The sequence below is a fragment of the Lampetra planeri genome, chromosome 28 (genome assembly GCF_965212315.1).
Source record: "Lampetra planeri chromosome 28, kcLamPlan1.2.h2, whole genome shotgun sequence".
Lineage (NCBI taxonomy): Eukaryota > Metazoa > Chordata > Hyperoartia > Petromyzontiformes > Petromyzontidae > Lampetra > Lampetra planeri.
In genome coordinates, this window is record NC_136134.1 from 5,052,265 (window position 1) to 5,074,743 (window position 22,479).

A 22,479-nucleotide genomic window follows, 5' to 3' on the forward strand; every position below is an offset into this window, starting at 1 on the left:
CATTTACGATCTAACTACGATATTTCGCCAGTAATTACAACTATCTTCATCAGGCTCTCAACCCTTACGAGTTGGCTGTGTCGGGTGGTGGCGGGTTTAACGACACATTTATATATTTCCACGATCTAACACAAAAAATCCTGAACGCCGTACAAGGTTACAGAACTAATTACGGAGCACATTATTGTATATTTACGTCAAAGGTCAAAACCGGTCGTAGCCATGGCCCCTAGAGGCCAACGTTTGCTCGAGGGCCAGACACCGGAGTTTGAACAGCACGGGTGGATCTGATCTTAACCCCGCTCATCTGCCATTCAAAACTTACAGTAGCGCAGTTCACGGTAAATGACTTCAACATATCGGGCAGAGGTAAGTGATGTCTGACATCACCTCGGAATGCGCCCAATCATCTCACCAGATCTCGGAAGCTAAGTCGGGTTGAGTCCGGATAGCGCCTTGGATGGGCAACTCATATGGACACAAGGCGGGTGTAGCAAGCGTGATGGGCAGTATGTGCCGTACCAGATCCAGCAGCATACTTATCTCTATGGCCGTGGCCATGAGTCACACGCACAAGTATGCCTGCAGATACTCGGTGAGAAATTAAGCCCTTGTTTGATTCATTTGTCAGATTTTCAAAGTGCATAATGCTACCCCCTGCAAGAAATCAATGTTCAGCCATACTGCGATTTGAAGCCGAGTAGGGCAATTAGCACTGGACCTTGACTAAACGCACACTATGAGACCTCCTTTACCAGTGGCAAAATATAGTAATAGGGTTTTACCCTTTCAACTGTTACAAAAACTGACACCTTTATACAAGGCATCATGTTTGCAATCACCACAACACAAGCAGTCAAAATGCAAACGTTTATTTCGCTAGAAGTGCCCTAAACAATGTTACCACAGGAGGAAACTCAATATCAACATGATCATGGGGAAGGGTGGGAGACGATAACAATGGGAAAAAAAACAAATCCCAACAATGACGCTCGTTTTCAGCACGCTGCGGTTTAACAATACGAGCACGGATTTTTGAGCGGTGATCTCCTGGCAGGGGGCATTCGGCAAGTGCTCTGTAAAACGATGACCCCCCCACCCTCATCCACGACTATAATGAAGACTCGGTTAAGAAACAGGGTGCGTTTAATTCTTGTTGATTATACACATCCTGGTCATAAACTTTCAGAGATCCAACTTAAATAATACAGCTTTCCCTCGCCTTACGTGCGGGTTCGGTTTGTGCGATATCGCGTGTATGCGGCTCATCTATTTCGACCGTAAAATGTTTCGCTATACGAGGTTTTAATTCACTCATGTGTAAGTTTGTTGAAATTCTTTCGCGCCGTACGTAGCCAACCGTGCTCATCGGAGGTGCGGCAATCAACCAGTCTTCATTTTGTGTGCCAATATCGCCCTCGCAATAGGACAGACAACAAACCAAACACAAAAAGGAGTTCTAAAGAAATTAGTCTGCGTATGAGCCCATGCGGTCGGACGTGGGACGAACTGTGGTGTCCCCTTTCATGCTGCAAGGTGGACAGGCGAGGGGCGATTTAAGAAACGTCACCCCCCCACCACCCCCCACGAGATTTGATCAAACTGACGACCACTGGATTACAAGTCCAACGTGCCAACTATCTCACCACAAGCAGCTTCCCATTTTTAAAAAAATCCTTTATATTAAGTTCGCTTGCTTGCTTAGGACCGTGCAAATCTTTCGGTCGTTTTTTAACCCACTTCCCGTGATCAAATCGAGCTGACATTTTCCACACAAACTCGTTGTGCGTGACAATTAATGTTCGTGAATTTTTTTTTCCAAAATGTTACACTTTTTAGGACAAAAATATTATATTTAATTACCAATTGCTTAATGGTGCAATGCAATCATCTGACCCATAGGTGGCAGCCATCTCAAGCCAGAGGACGAGAGGACTCTAGCCGCCACGCATATAAAAGATTTATAGTGAAAAAGTTTGTTTTTACGGGTTATACTTATTTATAACCACAAGAACGAATCGGTTTGATTTCACATCAATCTCCACGCCTGCAATTCTGAAGCGTATTTCTTACAGCTGATGGGTTAATACCAGACCCCGAGAAAATTAGCAATCTCTGCAGAATGACAACCGGAAAATCTGGTTTGTGAGTTTCATCATTGCAACCACACCTAGTCCCTGCATAACAAGTGACCTGTGTGTCAGGCCCCAGTGTATTTTGGGGGGCAGTGTGTGGAATAAATAAGTAATATTTAAAAAACTTTTTTTTAACACGCTTTAAAGAAATGTACCGTGCAAGTAATGGCAGAACTCCACGACTCCAGGAAGTGGCCCCGAAGCTTGCCATAACGTAAGGGACCGTGGCCAATTACAGCCAACGTGAGTTGAGCGTGGACAATTAGACCCAGGCCGAAACATAACATAGAAAAAAGAATGTTTAAAAATATAATATTTGTATGATAGAATATAGTGTTGTCATCAGTAAGACATAAGTATACCAAGTTTGCAGTCGATACCATATTGGGAAGTGGGTTAAAATTGAGTTACAAGATTTAAGGATACAACAACAACAACAGACAGAGTGAGTTAATAGAAAGCGTGTAAAAATATCAGAGGGTTTGATCACCCCGTGAATGAGCCTTGCGACCTCGGAGCACTTCGAGAAGGTGACACCCCGAAGTTTCTAAGAGACCTCGCTCGTTGGTCCATGCTCATCCTAAATGGAAGGCAACAGCAGAGGCTCAACTCCCACCAGAGCAGGTTTCTCCTGGGAATCCGCTTGGGCTGTGTAGTGGAGAAAGCGCCGATGGTGAAGCTACAGACATCGCCGTTCAGATTGCTGGTGTGCGGGAGGGGGCAACGTTAATCACTCTGCGTAGGAACAGAAACCGGGGAAAACTCCCAGAGTGGATGTACTCCTGGAACTAGAGGCGAGAGCTGACGCTGCTGACATATATAGAGCAAGCTGTACCGATTGTTGATTTTTTATATAGCAGCGACGGGCGCGGCGGCACAGCCAAATTAGCGTGGTCACAAGCGCGTTCATAGCAAGTGTCTCGAATGTGAAAACGCGTGCGCTCAGCTAACCTCCCTCCCCTCCCTCTATCTCTGCTGAGCCTCAAGACCCTGCTGCTGCTGCTTTCCACTCGGTCACACACACACACCGGTCACACACACACACCGGTCACACACACACACCGGTCACACACACACACCGGTCACACACACACACACACCGGTCACACACACACACACACACACCGGTCACACACACACACACCGGTCACACACACACACACCGGTCACACACACACACACCGGTCACACACACACACACCGGTCACACACACACACACCGGTCACACACACACACACCGGTCACACACACACACACCGGTCACACACACACACACACACCGGTCACACACACACACACCGGTCACACACACACACACCGGTCACACACACACACCGGTCACACACACACCAATCACACACACACCGGTCACACACACACACACCGGTCACACACACACACCGGTCACACACACACACACCGGTCACACACACACACACACCGGTCACACACACACACCGGTCACACACACACACCGGTCACACACACACACACCGGTCACACACACACACCGGTCACACACACACCAATCACACACACACACACACCGGTCACACACACACACACCGGTCACACACACACACCGGTCACACACACACACACACACCGGTCACACACACACACACCGGTCACACACACACACACCGGTCACACACACACACCGGTCACACACACACCAATCACACACACACACACCGGTCACACACACACACACCGGTCACACACACACACCGGTCACACACACACACCAATCACACACACACACACCAATCACACACACACACACACCGGTCACACACACACACACCGGTCACACACACACACACCGGTCACACACACACACACCGGTCACACACACACACACGTCACACACACACACACCGGTCACGCACACACACGTCACACACACACACCGGTCACACACACACACCGGTCACACACACACACACCGGTCACACACACACACCGGTCACACACACACACCGGTCACACACACACACCGGTCACACACACACACCGGTCACACACACACACCGGTCACACACACACACACCGGTCACATACACACACACAGCGGTCACACACACACACACCGGTCACACACACACACCGGTCACACACACACACCGGTCACACACACACACCGGTCACATACACACACACACCGGTCACACACACACACACCGGTCACACACACACACCGGTCACACACACACACCGGTCACACACACACACACCGGTCACACACACACACCGGTCACACACACACACACCGGTCACATACACACACACAGCGGTCACACACACACACCGGTCACACACACACACCGGTCACATACACACACACCGGTCACACACACACACCGGTCACACACACACACCGGTCACATACACACACACAGCGGTCACACACACACACCGGTCACATACACACACACCGGTCACATACACACACACCGGTCACACACACACACAGCAGTCACACACACACACACCGGTCACACACACACACCGGTCACACACACACACACCGGTCACACACACACCGGTCACACACACACCGGTCACACACACCGGTCACACACACACAGCGGTCACACACACACAGCGCACACTCGGCTGTTTACTTTGCCGGGAACCTTTGATCACTCACAAGAGTGCAGCACGGATTGAGCCAACACAATGGGCTTGTGACAACCTTGGGCACCAGGGTGGAATTTCTTTTGGAATGCACGCTTGGCAGGGGATATACATTTGTTAAAACAAAAATACCTGGGGTAAAAACCAAGTTGGCTCCTGACAGGAGCAGATCCAACAGGTTGGGGGACAATTCCCACCCCCCCCACCACTCGACCACCCCCCCAACGCAACCTGAGCCCCCCAAAAATGGTATTCTATTGATACTTAGCAGATAAAATACATTGGATGATGATTCTGTTTAATTAATGTAGGGCCCTATTTTAAATGACTGCTTGTCACAGATAAAACCACAATACCTCGCTGATCTCGTCAAGGAGCATAAACCATCGTGCGACCTCCGGTCATCCTCGCAGCAGTGGCTGTTGGCTGGCTGTGGAACAAAGACGTCGCGCTCTTTCAGACGCGCTTCTGCGGCCGTCTGGAACGCTCTTCCGTCCGATATCAGGAAGCCACTGGAGCTGTGCACTTTTGAATCACCTCGATTGAAAACGAATTTCTTTAGAGCTGCTTTTTTGTGTTTAGTTTGTTGTCCTTCCCCCGCACCTCCGATTAGCACGGTTGGCTGCGTACGGTACGAAAGAAATTAAGCGTGCACGCATAAAGATGGTAATATCAGGACAGGTCGGGCCCCACCCCCTAAACTACCCCCTCCCCTTCGCCCCCCTGGGAAGTTTCTAGATTCACCTCCGGCTTCCTGGACAACAGATTGCCGATGCCTTGCGCTTGTGACTCACACACAAACCACACGAAGTTTAAATCTTGACTTAAAGCTTTCGTGACTGCAGGAATTCATATTCTTGGGTCTTTCGGTAAAGTCACGTAGATGGGTTCAAGGAAAATAACAATTGTTATTTTTTTTATTTTCTTTGAACCTATCTACGCGACTTTACCAAAAAACCTAAGAATACACACCAAGTCTCTGTCTCGTGTCCTCTTACGAGCTTAGTAAACGAAAACCAAAATACCGGTCAGACCACATTACACGTCCAGCAGGTCCAAATCTCGGGTAATTTTTGCTGAAACATTGTTTTTGCTAAAACATTGTTTTTGCTAAAACGTTGTTTTTGCTAACACATAGCCCCTGTCCAGATCCAGGCTCAAGATATTTCTCTGATCTATGACGTCACCTCTCGTTGAAATATACGCGTCGGTGACTCACCATGTGGCGCGATATATATTTTTATACGGCCGTCTTGTGATACAGCTGCATTTGGATGCTGTGCAAATCAAATTTGTATTCCATCGCATCTGTGCGGCTGAAATACATAGGCGATGCATCGTATATTTCAGTACAGTAGAACCTCCCTTGACCCTCCCTGCTAACGACTAATCCGCTTTACAACGGGCCTCCATAGAGTCCAATGTGTAGTGCATAGTGTAGTGTACAGCAGTGCAGTGTATAGTATAGCAGTGTCGTGTATAGTGGTGTAGTGTACAGCAGTGTAGTGTATAGTGGTGTAGTGTATAGTGTAGTGTAAAGTGGTGTAGTGTATAGTGGTGTATAGTAGTGTAGTGTATAGTGTAGTGTATAGTGGTGTAGTGTATAGTGTAGTGTAAAGTGGTGTAGTGTATAGTGTAGTGTATAGTAGTGTAGTGTATAGTGTAGTGTAAAGTGGTGTAGTGTATAGTGTAGTGTATAGTAGTGTAGTGTATAGTGTAGTGTATAGTGGTGTAGTGTATAGTGTAGTGTATAGTAGTGTAGTGTATAGTGTAGTGTATAGTAGCGTAGTGTATAGTGTAGTGTATAGTGGTGTAGTGTATAGTGTAGTGTATAGTAGTGTAGTGTATAGTGTAGTGTATAGTGGTGTAGTGTATAGTGTAGTGTATAGTAGTGTAGTGTATAGTGTAGTGTATAGTGGTGTAGTGTATAGTGAAGTGTATAGTAGTGTAGTGTATAGTGTAGTGTAAAGTGGTGTAGTGTATAGTGTAGTGTATAGTAGTGTAGTGTATAGTGTAGTGTAAAGTGGTGTAGTGTATAGTGTAGTGTATAGTAGTGTAGTGTATAGTGTAGTGTATAGTGGTGTAGTGTATAGTGTAGTGTATAGTAGTGTAGTGTATAGTGTAGTGTATAGTGGTGTAGTGTATAGTGTAGTGTAAAGTGGTGTAGTGTATAGTGTAGTGTATAGTAGTGTAGTGTATAGTGTAGTGTAAAGTGGTGTAGTGTATAGTGTAGTGTATAGTAGTGTAGTGTATAGTGTAGTGTATAGTGGTGTAGTGTATAGTGTAGTGTATAGTGGTGTAGTGTATAGTGTAGTGTAAAGTGGTGTAGTGTATAGCGGTGTAGAATAGAACCCCTCTTCACGGCCACCTCTGTTAACGACTAATCGCTTAACGAAGAGCCCCCATAGAGCCCAATGTGTAGTGTATAGTCTAGTGTATAGTGTAGTGTATAGTGTAGTGTATAGTGTAGTCTATAGTGTAGTGTATAATGGAAGTGTATAGTAGTGTAGTTACCTCCGTAGAGCCCAATGTGTTCGCTTACCGACCACTCCCCTGTTAACGATGGGCTTACGCGATCTAACCATGTTTATTTAAATATTGTGTTCATAACGTTGTTAGCATCTTCATGCATTAATATCCATAGTTTACATTTTATAAATCACCGGTCCCCAACCTTTTTGGCACCAGGGACCGGTTTCGTGGAAGACAATTTTTTCATGGACGGGGGGGGGGGATCATCATTGGGTCTTTTCAAAGAAGCTCTCCAGCGATGTTTGTTTCTTACTCATTGTGGCCAGGGGTTAGAGCTCGTGGGCTTGCCAACACTGTGACTGCAACAAGTGCGCAGTGTGGGAAAGAGGCGCGGACGGAAGTGGTAAATAATAATAAAACATCGGGCGGGTTCCACGCGCGGACTCACCGCTCTCACCTCCTGCTGCTGTGCGGACCGGTTCCTAACAGGTCACGGACCGGTGCCGGTCCGCGACCCGGGGGTTGGGGACCCCTGTTATAAATGACGTTTTTTTGGGTGAAAAAGGGCAACTTCTGATGCTATCGAAACGAATTAAACCTTTAACATCTATTTCCTATACTCGCTTAATGTGGAACCAATTACCGTCGTTAAGAGGGGTTCTAGAGTTCTAACTTTGAGGACCGTTTGTGAAAATCTGGAGGCATTGTGCAAGTCAAAACGGCACTGCAGGAGATGGCGGCGCAGCAACAGATTCTTGAATCAATGTGTGCGGAGCTTGGAGTGTTACCCCCCTCTCGTCGTATGCGTGGTGGGTATTCTATGGGTTCTCTCGTATCCCTCATCCCATACGATGCCAAATAATGCCCTCCCCGATGGAATTTGTCCATTAACTTCCAATGCAGTTATCTTCGATGCAAATTTCCACCGTTAACTCAGGGGCTGCGAGTGGCGATGAGTATTGTAATGCTCATCTGAGCAAGAAGTCAACCGCTCATCTACTGTGCTGTGTGTGTATATATCCGGCTGGTATTAAATGGCATCTTAAGTAATTCATAAATAGAGTTTTTTTGGGCTAGATCGCGTAAATACAAATGTGTCGTTAAACCACCACCACCCGACACAGCCAATTAGTAAGGTTTGTCATGTAGACAAAACATGCCAGTTTGCCTGATGATGCTGGTTGTAATTACTGGCGAAACGTTGTGCTCGAATTGTAAATGATGTGGGTTCACTCTCCAACACACCGGTGTGCTGTACTAGTAACTAATTGGCACGTTCTGTTTACGTGACAAACCTTACTCGTTGGCTGGCGGGTTTAACGGCACATTTATATTTACACGATCTAACCCAAAACAAACCTCTATTATGGATGATATTGGTCGCGAAAGCCTACGTGTTAAACTGATCTTCAGTAATTGTCTGTTCAAGTTTTGTGTTGCGTGTGTTTTGGAATAATGCCAACAACACAGCTAGAGACGCTTGAGAAAATAAATACAATGCACTTTCATTGTTTGTGTTGAACCACGAATGTTTTCAGGAAAAAAATGTACGTGCTAAACAACCACCATGGGTGTCGGGACAATCACCCAACATTTGTAGATGTGGCTAAGAGACACCCACAGCATTTGGGACAATAAATCCTCGTCTTTTTCGAGTCTGCAGTGGGCCTTTTCTGGTTAAAATAAACATAGGTTATAGTTTAACCGAAACATCACAGGGAACCAGTCGCGAGTAGGACGACACCGCAAGCTTCCACAGTGTGGGTGCCCCCCTGGTGTTAAGATTACGTCCGCACGTTCCTTCAACCAGACAGCTCGTTACCTCTTGAAGTCCGGGAGTACTTTAAACTGCCGGTGGAGTCCTCGCCTTTCTTTCTCACGGCCCTGGAATGGAAGGTGTGGCGATTGACTCCGCGTCGAACGGCGAAAGAACTCGTCGTCTCCTGCTCCCCGTCGCCGTAATCCTTGACATCGGAGGAGCTGAAGGAAGACCTCTTCAACATCGATTGCTCCAGCTCCTTGCGCAGCCGACCGATTTGCCTTCTCGGTCCGTCCAGCTCGGTGTCAAACAGACCGCCGAAGGCTCCGCCGCCTGTTCTCACATCCACCGAGGAGCTGTGGTCTTCCACCTGTTCTTTGCCGTCCACAGTGGTCCGTACCACTTTCCTCGTGACCACAGTGCAGCTGTCGTTGCTGGCCGCTTGGAACTCAAGGTTCTGCGGGGGCATGGAGGCCCACCGCAGCCGCCACGCGCTAGCGCTCCCCTTTCCGTCCGCCGGCGATCCGCCAGAGGGACCGTCCAGCTCCCGGTCTTCATCCATAACGCCGCTGAGCCTCCATGTGACGCACGCAGGATAGTAAAACACACACACACACACGCACGAAAAAAATGAAAAACAACCAACCGTTATTTTTAATTATTTGCAGGGGCAATAGCAACACATTCTAGCACTGTGGTTAAAGCGCTGGAGTAGAGAGCTCGCAAGGACGTGAATTCACATCTCAGTTGTGGGCAACCCTGTAGTGTGACTTCGATTAAAGGAGGGGAGGGCACTATGAGACCTCCTTTACCAGTGGCAAAATATAGTGATAGGTTTTTACCCTTTAAACTGGTACAAAAACTGACACCTTTATACAAGGCATAATGTTTGCAATAACCACAACACAAGCAGTCAAAATGTCTTTTGGCGTCATCTGGTCCAACACCAATGGAGACTAGGCTCTAAGAAAAGCTGCCTTGGGTGTGGACCAATTAACTTCAAGGACAGTGCATATCATTATTATCATCATCAGAGTTGTTTCTTTTTGTTTGCATTTTGACTGCTTGTGTTGTGGTTATTACAAACATGATGCCTCGTATAAAGATGTCAGTTTTTGTACCAGTTGAAAGGGTAAAAACCTATTACTACTGAGGGGAGGGCACTCAAAACTTGAGGATGGAGGGCACGACCAAGTCAATGTTAAAATTCAAACAAATGTTAGACAAACAAACGCTATACAGAATGAGCAATACGACTCGCTTTTGTCTATCATGCCTTCTGCTCCATCTCTCACCACCCTCTATGTACATGAGGAAAGGCTGTGGTACTGACATATCCGACTTGTGTGTAAGAAGTTGTCAGTTTGACTTCAAAGAACAATGTTGGATTCAGTCAGAGGAAGGTGGCATTCACTGTGGATGTGTAACTAACTTTAACTATTTCTATTTTACCAGGTAAGGCCCGCAGAGCTGTATAGCTCTTTTTCAGAAGCGACCTGGCCACAAATGATAGCTCAACGAAGTGGCTTATCACGTGGAAATGTATCGCAGACAAATACTCCAAATGCATGTCAATCTAAATGCGGAGGGTAAAAAAAACGGAGGACCCGGAGAAAAAACCATGAGGCTGCACAGGCTATGCTTCTGCCCTGCCATCATGGGAAAATCGAAGCCAGACGGCTAACAGGAAGACAAAGACGGATGCGGTGGGAGGGGGGGGGATGACATCGATTAACGAGCACCTGCCCAGCATGGGGAACATCAGGTGAGTTTGTGCCAAGAGGATGCTCTGCCATTTATTGACCGTTGACCTCCAAACCCGGAGGGAACACCCAAGGACGGACTTAAATACTTAACCCTTTCCCATTCCCATGACGTACGTGTACATCATCGGAACAGAACCGGAAGAAAAACTAAAAATTTTTTATCGGTACCGAGGCTCTCACAAGGCCATGCGGGAGGGCGTGTGACACAGTTTGGCACCAGCTATCATAGAGTGTGGTCGTGTCGCTACGTTTCTCGTCTCTAAATAAAATGAATGCTGAACCGTTTGCGCATTCCGAGATTCGGCGGTGAACGGGACCGCCCACTCTGCAACTTGTAGACATATCGAAACGGGAAACGGTTAATAGCTTAGAAGAAAAAGGTTGCTGTTCTCACTGGGATATAGATTTCCATACAGATGCCGCTAAAATCCCTGGGACGTTATAGCTCTTACTAGCACGAGCTCGTAAAGATGGTGCGCACCATAAACTTCAAAGGTTCCCTCTCCATTTAACAACCTGTCAGAGTCCATAGCTGAGGTAACATCCCCCGGTTAAAAATTATTGGGTTTATGGCTAACCGGCCACTTCCTGTGGAGGAGCTAAAGGAATCCGCACGCTAGAAGAGTAGATTATTGTGCACTCTATAAACAGCAAACTTCAACTTGGGTATGATGGATACACCAATACATCATAGTCATCGTCATCATCAGCCATGATCACTCCTAAGCTCGATGAAGGTTTGCCAAGGCCGTCACTATCTCTCATGGCCCTGTGATGTAATGATCTGCCTTGCAGCTGCACGAGCCGATCCCATTGGTCAATCTCCTCGGTGGACGTTCTCTCCGGGGGCGTTCGCTCATTTGGTTGCCAAAGGAGGCGAACATCGCCGGCCATCTCCTCTTCTGGTCACGTGTCCTTCCCAAGCACAAAGCCAAATAATAAACCCACTAATAATAACCCATAGTACATCAAATAATAACTATAGTATTCTTCTTGGTTCTTTCGGTAAAGTCATGTAGAAGGGAAATAATAAAAATCAAACATAATAAAATAATTCTCACGACGTTTCGGCCACAACGCAAGCAGCCGTCCTCAGGTGAAGAACAGTCTGTCGGAAAGACAGCGTCTGAAAGACAGCGTCTGAAATTCAGCGTCTGAAATTCAGACGCTGTCTTTCCGACAGACCTGTTCTTCACTTGAGGACAGCTGCTTGCGTTGTGGCCAAATCGTCGTGAGAATTTTATTTTATTATGTTTTATTTTTATTATTTTATTATTTCCCTTCTACGTGACTTTACCGAAATAACTAAGAAGATGAATCCCTGCAGTCACGAAAGCTTTAAATCGAAACAATAGTATTTTCTAATTTAATCTGAAAGAAGACCCAACAAATGTAATCATCGAATTTTTTTTTTTGGTCGTGCAAAAGCACAAAATAACGAATCAAACGAACGTACCCCCCTCCCACGTGTGGGTCCCCACTTGACTGGGGCAAGGAGTCCAACGTCTCCCCCACAACCCCTTCGTACAGCGGCGTCGTCACGGCGAATTTGAATTCTCGCGGAGTTTCTGTTCCCCCTCTACCCGCCCCAACATCGATCGGCGTATTTGTACCGGGCGCGCCTTTCGTCTCAATGTGTGAACAAACAAACAAAAAATGCGTCAATAACACTGCCGCCTTAAAATAAAAATAAACATTTTTACGACGTCATTTTCGGCAGTGGCGCCCCTTCTTCGGAGTACAAGATGTGCCGACGACAGCTCGCCTCGCGTTTCTTGTCGTCTTTATTAAATAAGATCGTTGAACAAAAAAATACATTTTAACTTGCTGATAAATACACAAAGGGAGTCAAACAACTTTCTCCATCTACTCTATATGCTTCAATATTACACGTAACATTAACATTGTATTGTCATCATCATCATGCACAGGTCGAATAATTTTTCAATATTTAACCAAAATGAAGCCATTTCAGTTCAACATCAGAATCATTTGGATTTGAATTAACGACTTCCTTTTTGCCGATGTGCACATCTTCATAAACATTAAAATATAGACAAACCGCAGTGGGACTGTGGCCATGCAAACAAATCTATGGACCACATATTCTTGGTTCTTTCGGTAAAGTCACGAAGAAGAAGGCAAATAATAAAATAATAAAAATCAAATAAAATAATAAACCTTTATTTTTTTTTCCCCTTCTATGCGACTTTACTGAAAGAACCAAGAATATGAATCCCTGCAGTCACGAAAGCTTTAAATCAAAATTTATGGACCACATGTAAACCCATAGAGACACATAAAAATACACTCATAGAGACACACAGAAACTCATAGAGATACACTGATAGAGACGCACAGAGACTCATTGAGATACACTCAGAGACACACAGAGACTCAGAGATACATTAAAGGAAAGCCACAGTGCGACTGTGGCCATACAACCCAAACTACGGACCTTATAAGCAAACCACTGTCGTCTGCACTCCCTCAACAGAGGAGAAAGAGCAAAACTACCAAACTCTCTCTCTCCTGAAAGCCCTCTCGTAGCTAGCAGACCTCCATATCGCCATTTAGCTTCTGAACGTATTGCTGCCATATGCAAGATCAAAATCATAATCATAAAATCACAACTACAGACAGACTAACAGGTTAGAAAAAAGATGGACGGACATACACAATCACTGACAGAGAACACCAAGAAGAAAGAGGAAGACACGAGACATCCAGACAGCAAATTAAAACACAGTTAAAACACAATTAAAACAGCTTATGTATAACAGGCGAGTCAAAAAGTATAAGAGGGTTATTTTAATGTTACCAAGATTTACGAAGAGATATAACAATTGAGGAACTGAATGGCCTTCTTCTTCACAATATAGTTTGTTCAACTTTTTTTTACAACGAGAGAGACTTTCCCAAATTGAGAGATACATTTTCCCTACTAAATTCAGGGGGAAAACAAAACCCTGCTCATAACGCACTTACAATCAACCCGTCAATCCTCGCACGGTTTGTTTGGTGATGCTGTTACCTTGGCAGTGGTGCACAAAAACACGTATAACACACAAACGCGTTGAGAAGCATGTCAGGCAAACATCATCACGCGAACTCCGGTCATCCTCGCGGAAGCACCAACAACAGCGGCAGTGGCGTCTTCTGGCTGGCTATCGAATTTAAGACGGTCACTGCATCGCTTTCAGATGCACTTCTGCGGCCGTCTGGAATGCTCTTCCTTCCGATGTTAGGAAGCCCTTGGAGCTATGCACTTTTCAATCATCCAGATTGAAAACTCATTTCCTTAGAACTGGCTTTTGCGTTTAGTTTTGTCGCCCTTCCACGAAACTCCGATTAGCACGGTTGGCTACGTACAGTGCGAAAGAAGTTCAACATACATACAAGCCTCAACACACTTGTTAATAACACTATGTGGCCTTAAAACGGGAAAAAAATATAAAAGGATGTAAATAAGGACCATTGCTCTAGACATTAACTATTTTACATATGTTCCTTTTAAGGCCACATACACACAGTGGTATTGACGAATGTGTCGAGTTCTTTTTATATTCCTTACACAGGTTCACTTAGATAATCTCTCACCTATTGTGCGAGCAGTAAAAGAGTTATACGAGGCGTACGTACGTACAGACACAGTAGGGAGAGGTACGGCAGAGGGGGCTCCGTTGAGTTGGCCGTCTCCGTGCCTTCAGCGTGTGCCAGGTCATCCAGAAACGGAGAGGAGGAGGAGGGGGGAGGGCGGGTGGAGTTCTAGAAGCTTGAGTTACGCCAAGGTGCACCAGCCATGACCCACCGAGACCTCCGACACAGACAGGCCCTCGGACTTGAAACTTCGATAGGGACGAGCGGCGACAACGGACAGCGAGCCGCCGACTTGGCGGAGCGTTCGCCAAGGCAAGCTCCCTCGGCAGCAATCCGGGCAGAAATTCACACGGGCGTGCTGGGGCGGCGCACCGCAGATGGCACGCCGCCGTCAAGTTCTATTTCAAGGAGAACGCCCGAGCCGCTTGGGCGTTGCTATCTATAGACGCGGCAGAGTAAACCTCGTGTATTTGTGGCACCGGCGGTGCTCAAGAGTAACAGAGCATCCACGAGCACAGTTTCAAAATGGTTTGCCTGTGATCAAAGCGCACGAACTGTGCCCCTGATCTCGTCAGATCCTGGAAGCTAAGCTGGTTTGAGCCTGGACACTATGGTATGTATGTTGAACTTCTTTAGCAGCGTACGTAGCCAACCGTGCTAATCGGTGGTGCGGGTTAAACTTCTTTCGCACCATACGTAGCCAACGGTGCTAATTAGAGGTACGGATGAACACCAGGCAGCAGAGGGCAGAAGGGAAAAATCTATTGCACTACTGTTCCATGCTCCAACATCTATGCTCCCCACATTGGCCAGCGTCGACAAATATGGTCACATAATTCCCCCACGACCTGCCTGGCACGAGCAAGGCCTCATCCAGCAGTGGATGGACAAAGGGGGGGCTTGTGTGCACGTCCACCCACTGGCGGAGCCAGTGGGGGGGGGGGTGCGGTGGCACGTGCCCCCCCACCTCCAATGATCCGATCGAAATCCCCAATTTCGATCGGATCATTGGGGTTTATTAGTAATAAATTGGCATTTTGCGACCCCCACTGCCACTGTGTAGCATATTATTACGTGCCAGGGACTCTATGAGATGATAGGACAATAGTCTGAGTCCATAATTGGCAATAGGTAATGGCAAAGCAGTTATAAGGGACTCAGAATTGTGCGCAGTTGCGTATACAGTACACGACTTCCCTGAAGGCATCAACACCTTCAGCCAGCGCGATGCCGATCACACACGGTTCGAATTCGACCCTCGATCGATGGCTGCGCCATCGCCGCACACGTGTCGAATAAAAATCAAAGGACCAGTCCTTATTTACTAACAACTCCTCTAACATTTTTCATTGCTGGAGGGGTTGCCCCCCCCCTTACCTGAAAATCCTGGCTCCGCCATTGCGTACACCCTTAAAAGTGTAACCTCCAACATATGCGGTACATCAAATAAATATTCTCACGTGCACCCCCTTGCCCTGTTGTATTTTCAAAAGGGCCGACATTTGTCCCCAAAAGAGACCACTGCTGGCCACTGGACTTAATTTGTTTAATGAATTTGGTGTTAAAGTTGGAATGGCATCAACACACGCTGCTTGCTGTTATATTCAGTCATGAATCCTCATGAGTTACGCAGTGTTATGGTCCGCGCACCATTGCTGACCATATGCCTCTCTGGGATTCCTTGCTTGGAGTCACATGTTTTGACCTGTTAAACATTTGTCTACGGCCGTGCTACAGGAATGGCCCTTAGGTAGATGACGCTAAACAAAAAACGCATGCAGAGCCACCAAAACAGCCACAAATACTGTCAATTAAAAAAATAGAATTATATTTACATCACCAAACTAAGCTATACATTAATTTGTGTTATGAAGCAGGTCCACTGCCCAAAATTTTGGCTATATATTTTTTTTCATTTTAATGCAGTATTATTTACAAATATGTTCAGTTAGGTTTTTTGTTTGTTATTCGTGCTTGTGCACCCACTGCCAACGCAGCAGCAGCATCATCACCAAATAACGCATCTATTCTGTCAGGTGTGTAAATATGGCCAATCGTAAATGCCCGCGACCAAAACCATCCCGAATGCAACCTGTCAGATCTTGCGAGCTCAGCGAGGCTTTTTTCTGGAGCCTGTTTGACGCTGCACTTTGATCGGTGCCCAGCGGCTTGCTGGGGGTTGTATTGGGATTGGGGTGCCAAGGTAGCCAGGACATGACAGTACTGAGTGACCCCCCCCCCCCCTCGTCATGCCCCCCCCCCTTTATGCCCCCCCCCACTCCCCCCATCCTCCATCCCCTCCTGTAGGTGGTGAGCTTTCTCCGAGTTCTCTCGTTTCCACCCATATATCCCAAACACCTCATTCAATGGGATTAGCCAAAACATCTCATCGCAGGGCTAAACATGTGGCATTTATTATAAACAAGCGGGAAGTACTCGGTGTTGTCTGGGTGAAAAAGACACACAGATCGACTTGCACACACACAGGCATCGACCCACACACACAAAACATCGACTTACATACAAACATCGACTCACACACACACATTGACTTACACGCACACATATGTACTTACACACACACACATATATCGACTAACACACACACACATGGACTTACACACACACATGGACCCACGAAAACACATCGACTTACACACACAATAAATTTCCTCCCATGTATCCCAAACACCTCATTCAATGGGATTTGCCAAAACATCTCATCGTAGGGTTAAACATGTGGCATTTATTCTAAATTGGCATTCGAATGAATCGCTGGGGGATATAGTAAATAGTCTTATGAAACGATGATTTAATTATTTTCACGAACCAGACTGCGGTTATTTCATTGCATCACCCGGAATGTTACGTGTATAATCCCCAAATATTGATCTTGCGGTTTCAGGGTTCACGCGAGCACCTTTATTCTTGAGGAGACCTCAATGAAGCACCCTTGTAATGGAAACACAGCGCTGTTTACACTAACATTAGCAGCTAACCGAGTTAACACGGGACGTTGGGTCAACGTATTGTCAACGTTGGTCCGACGGATTCCATCCAACCACCTGGCAACGTTGAATCGGAATCAGAATCTTGACTTAGACCGGAGGAATCCGATGAGCTATGAAGTTATTTTTCATGGACGGGCAAAGCGTTGCACGTTTACTGCGAAAGTGTCTTGAGAACTGTAAATGCCGCTCAGGGCAGTACCATAAGCAATGTATACACAAAACATACACAGCAGACAAACTGATGTATGCATACACAGTGTCCTGTATACATGCACACAACTCTGTATATAGGCATAAGTAAAGATATCAAAAAACAATTAGGTGTGGCTATTATCACCTGGCTTCAGATTAAACAAAAATCCGATGTCGAAAGGTTCGACAATTGAACCTGATGGCAGGACCCACGGGGTCCCATAAGCCCCCGGCTTTCGCATAAACTGCGTTGCGACGTCATTTTATGTCTGTTGAAGGCGAACGACACGGCAATCTATTCCTCTCGACGAGCTCTACGCAATACGCTACTCAATTTCAAAGTTTTGTTTCTTCTGCTCATTCGTCCTCGCTGCTGCGCTTGGACACGACACACAGAACGATCCGAGGCCAGGCGGGTCGCGGCGTTTATGTGCGCGGTGGGACGAAGTCACCAAAAATAAATTAACTCATTACGATTTTGACCTCGGTTTATTCGGGACCCCAGGGTCCCGCCAAAAGGTTCAGGTATTTAAAATGCAGTCATCAGCTTCATCAATCTGTGTAAATTACGTACATTATATATGCAGCTTTCACCAACTCCCAAAGCTGAAAATAACCCTCGCTTGTGAACTTGCAGTGCGGTATCACAAAGGGGGGCAGGCGCACAACAAGTCGTGTGCAGGCGTGTCGGAACGCGTCTGCACTGTACTGTAATCCCACGTTTTAAGTGCCAGGGTTCCATGGGATCGGGCAGACTTAATCGTGGGAAGATGACATCACGTACTTGAAAGAATTCTGAACCCACTGGGGCTGCGAAGTGGCTAGGAGATGGCAGGACAGAGCACATGGGTGTGTGAACCCACCTGCTTTTGAGTGTTATTCGCTCATATGCATGTGGGGTTAATCACTAAGAAGCCCCGGTTTCTTCACACACGCGAAACATTATTTAGCAAAAAAGCCAAAAAATCTCAATACAGTACCCTGCTGAAGAAGTGTCTTGAGACTCATTGAGATAGTTGCTGGATAAACAAAGGAAAGGGAACATTCTTCGGCAATGTTAATTCTATTCTGTTCGTTGCGTATGATGACAATACGTTCAGGGGCTGAATGCCAATTTCGAGCTCTGCTGGCCAGGAACGATGGGCCTTCAGGAGAGTGTTTGTTAAATTTTTTCTATTCCTCTGTTGCAGGAGTGCAGATTTCCGTCGTTATGATATGGGCCATAAGTTTGGGTTTCATGTCCACAATCACACTGTGGCTTTGCCCTTGATTTCCCATGAATGGAAGAGATGTACCCATTAGACTGCCAATGTAAATCAGCAAATATCCATACATTATTAGTTTGTTTCGAGCAAAGTGTATACAATTTAAAACATTCCCGTGTATTTGTGCGTCAATGGCTCCACTTATGACTGTGCTGATGGAACTGTATGCCCCCCTATGTATGAACCTAATGTCAGCAATGAAAAGCTCAAAGTTTTGTGGGCCACAAGATCTGAAGTTGCGCATCAACGAATGGCCCTCCATTATCTTATGTAATGAAAAACTGCATAACCACACCGCATTTACAACCTGTGAAAATAAAATGCGCGATGGCGAGATGTTAACTACCTCACCTTGTATATAGGTCGTGGGTTCGTACTCTCGTGCTTTTGAGATTATGAGGATGCAGCATATTTACTAAAGACAATGTTAGTTTGTTTCGGAGTCAGTTGTTTGTTTGGTACAAACGTTGGCTAATTGACTAGCCTTTGGGGCTGGAAATTTCCATCCTTGCCACTAATTCGCAAAGTAGTGACTTAACACCATTTCACCTTCAAGATGTATTTGATGGAAAAATACTGTACTTAACAGTCATTATAATTGATCCAATACTGGATGAAGTGTTGCTATAATTCACCACTCTGGCCAGCACTGGTTATTGAAGGCTACTTGCCAGGACCGGTGATATCGCTCGCCACTGATGTTAGCCGGGAATCGAATAGCGCAGTATATGCTAACCGCTGCATCACCGCTCGCCTCTCTCTTCTAGAAATGACCCGAAAATTCTGAACGAGTCTGCAGAAAATACATTTACACATGAGCGATTTTTTTTTTAAAGACTGTTTTATCGATTACCGATCCCCCTGATCCTCCCTCCTCCTTGCTTGCTGCTTGCGTATATGTTGCACACGGTACTGTCGCTCGTAAACATACAAACATGGAACGCTCCAAAGTACATTTTCACAATCGTAAACACACGCTAATGCTTAACTGTCCGTACACTGCACTGCGTTTTAAATGTCCCTGTACAGTATCAGCAGAGGGCAGTGCCACAATATACATTTGTTGTATTGCACTTGCATGCTCCAATGTTTACGCTTGTCACCTCCGCCCAACGCGCACTTACCAACGAAGTATGTCCCAATGAACACCATGGCACGGTGAGGCTCTCATCCAGCAGTAGATTGACAACAGAGCTGTGCATCTTTGTATCTTAAAGCTGCTCAAGGTCTCCCGTGTATCACGTGACTTATGCGTGGCCACCCCCACTCTTAACCCCTCCCCTCTCCCCACCCCCCTCCCCACCCCATGTGAAGACAGACGTTGCTCTATGCAGCATTGTTGAGGCTCTTGTATAGCCTCTTTCTCTCTTTCCTCGTCTTTCTTGACCCTTTGCTCGGATTTTTCCATTCATTTTCCACCTCTTAATTCTCATTCTCTCTATATTCTTTGGTTTTTTCGGTAAAGTCGCGTAGGTAAAATTTTTTAATTTAAATTAATAAAAGTAAAATAAAATAAAAATAAAATAAAAATCACGACGTTTCGGAGGCAACACAAGCTTCCGTCTCCGAAACGTCGTGATTTTTATTTTATTTATTTTATTTTACTTTTATTAATTTTAATTTTTTACCTACGTGACTTTACCGAAAAAACCCAAGAATATAAATCCTTGCAGTCACGAAAGCTTCAAATCTAGAACTCATTCTCTCTCTTCTCTCCTCCCTTTCTCCTTTTTTATCTTTCTGTTCATTAAATATTTCACTCTACTCTCCCTGCCTTGGTGTGCCATGGGTTAAACGTTGCTACTGCTGGCAAACTCCCATGTTTATTATGGTACACTATCTGCACTTTGGATATGTCAAATAAAACAACATGCCCTGCATTCCTGCCAGTGACAACACGCACAAATATGGTATACAAAATATGGCTTTGATTATGTTCGGTTAACATCAACAATGCTTCAAAAAGTACGTGTCGAAACGATGAGACCCAGAATATAGCAGTCCATTTCCTTGATATACACTGTATTATCGAAAAATAATTAGTGAACTGTACAACCCCTTGTAGATCCACTGCTGTATGAAGGTCTCTCTTCAGCCGTATCGGTCATGGTGGTGGATTGATCGTATTTCACCACGCTGGTCAGTGCGGGTAAGATAAGAGTGAATCCAGAACCAGTTAAGATATCCCTCCCCATGGATATTACAAACAAAACTAAACTGTTATTTTACCGGGTAAGGCCCACTGAGCTATGGAGTTCTTTTCAGAAGCGACCTGGGCACAAATGTGGAAATTTATAGCAGCCAAATACTCGAAACGCATGTTTCTAATTGTGGAGGGAAAAACCGGAGGACCCGAAGAAAATTGAAAGACCACGGGCAGACTATGCAAACTCCAAATATACAGGCGTCAGGGTTGGGATCGAACTCACGAGACCTCCTGTATACCAGGCGAGGGTAGTTAACATCTCGCCACAGCAGACAACAGCAGCTGTGGTAGGAACCAAACTCATATTTGCAAGTTTCAAAGTGAAGTACTCTAACCACTGCACTAACACTCCATGCTATATATGTATTATGGATATTCCCAATTTCCAAAATCTGCAAATCGGGTCGAGACTCGAGATTTTTCATGATTCGGGGGAAAAAAACGTGCTAACGGATTTATCCAAAAGTATATTTACATGAAATGATGCAACTTCTGTGATTTTTCAGTCAAAATTACCTTCGAGTGATGTCACTTTTGTTAACACGAATGCACGTTAATTATCACCAAAGGGAAATGATCCGTAAAAAAAATACGTGAAATTATCCTTAAAATTATTAAAATTCTAAAACCTAAAATCCAACATTTTTTAAAATCCTAAACTCATCCCTGCTATATATAACCACAAAGACCCCCCATGTAACCTACTACACATACTGTCAACAGCAATGTCTTTCCATAAGGTGTTTTTTTTGGGTTAGATCGCCTAAATATAAATGTGTCGTTAAACCCGCCACAGCCAATTAGTAAGGTTCATTACGTGAACAAATCGTGCCAATTAGTTACTTGTTCAGCACACCGGACCGTTGGGGAGTAAACCCACAACATTTGCAATTCGAGTCATGACTTTATTTCGCTGCTCCTGTTGGGATGGTCACATTTGCTCAACTCCTCTGTCTCAACAACAAAATGGCCACACGCATTCAGTTATTTTGATGACGGTCTGGATAAGGATGAGAGTTTCAGTACAATGTCAATGCACGTGGTGGCTAACGTATGTTGGTAAATCTATTGCACGCGGGATTATTTTCAGCTCAGAATCTAACCAGGGCCATCGCCAAGAAGAGCAATAGAATGGGGGAATGTTTGAAGAAGGTGCGCAGATAAGGAAACCAAGGTGATAATGTTCCAAAAAACAACATGACCTTCGAGATCAGACGCTGCTTACAGATTCAAGTAGAAGTTCTGTCTTAGCTCTAGGATAACCAAATTTATTAGCTACATAAATGTTCACAACACACTCAGGTTACTACGTTGACTCGTCAATAAATTAATTCGATAAAAAAATAACCCTCGGGCAAAACGCATGTAGAAAATTGCCCAAGTCACTCCTATCACGAGTTGAGATGTATTTTCCTATGATCTCATTTAGGTA

General features: G+C 45.5%; 1 protein-coding gene across 5 annotated transcripts in view; it reads right to left on the minus strand.

The window, feature by feature from the left end:
- LOC144728343 (ephexin-1-like) overlaps positions 1-22,479 on the minus strand; it is a 49,677-nt gene that overhangs the window by 22,570 nt on the left and 4,628 nt on the right. For 2 of the 5 annotated variants that reach the window (XM_078607711.1, XM_078607712.1), the window contains exon 2: positions 9,071-9,582. In XM_078607711.1, coding sequence (XP_078463837.1) covers positions 9,071-9,569 — 499 coding nt within the window. In that variant the 5' untranslated portion in view covers positions 9,570-9,582. Of the gene's footprint in view, positions 1-9,070; positions 9,583-19,965; positions 20,072-22,479 lie in introns of those variants that run through there. The other 3 variants (XM_078607713.1, XM_078607709.1, XM_078607710.1) reach the window with 2 other exon arrangements.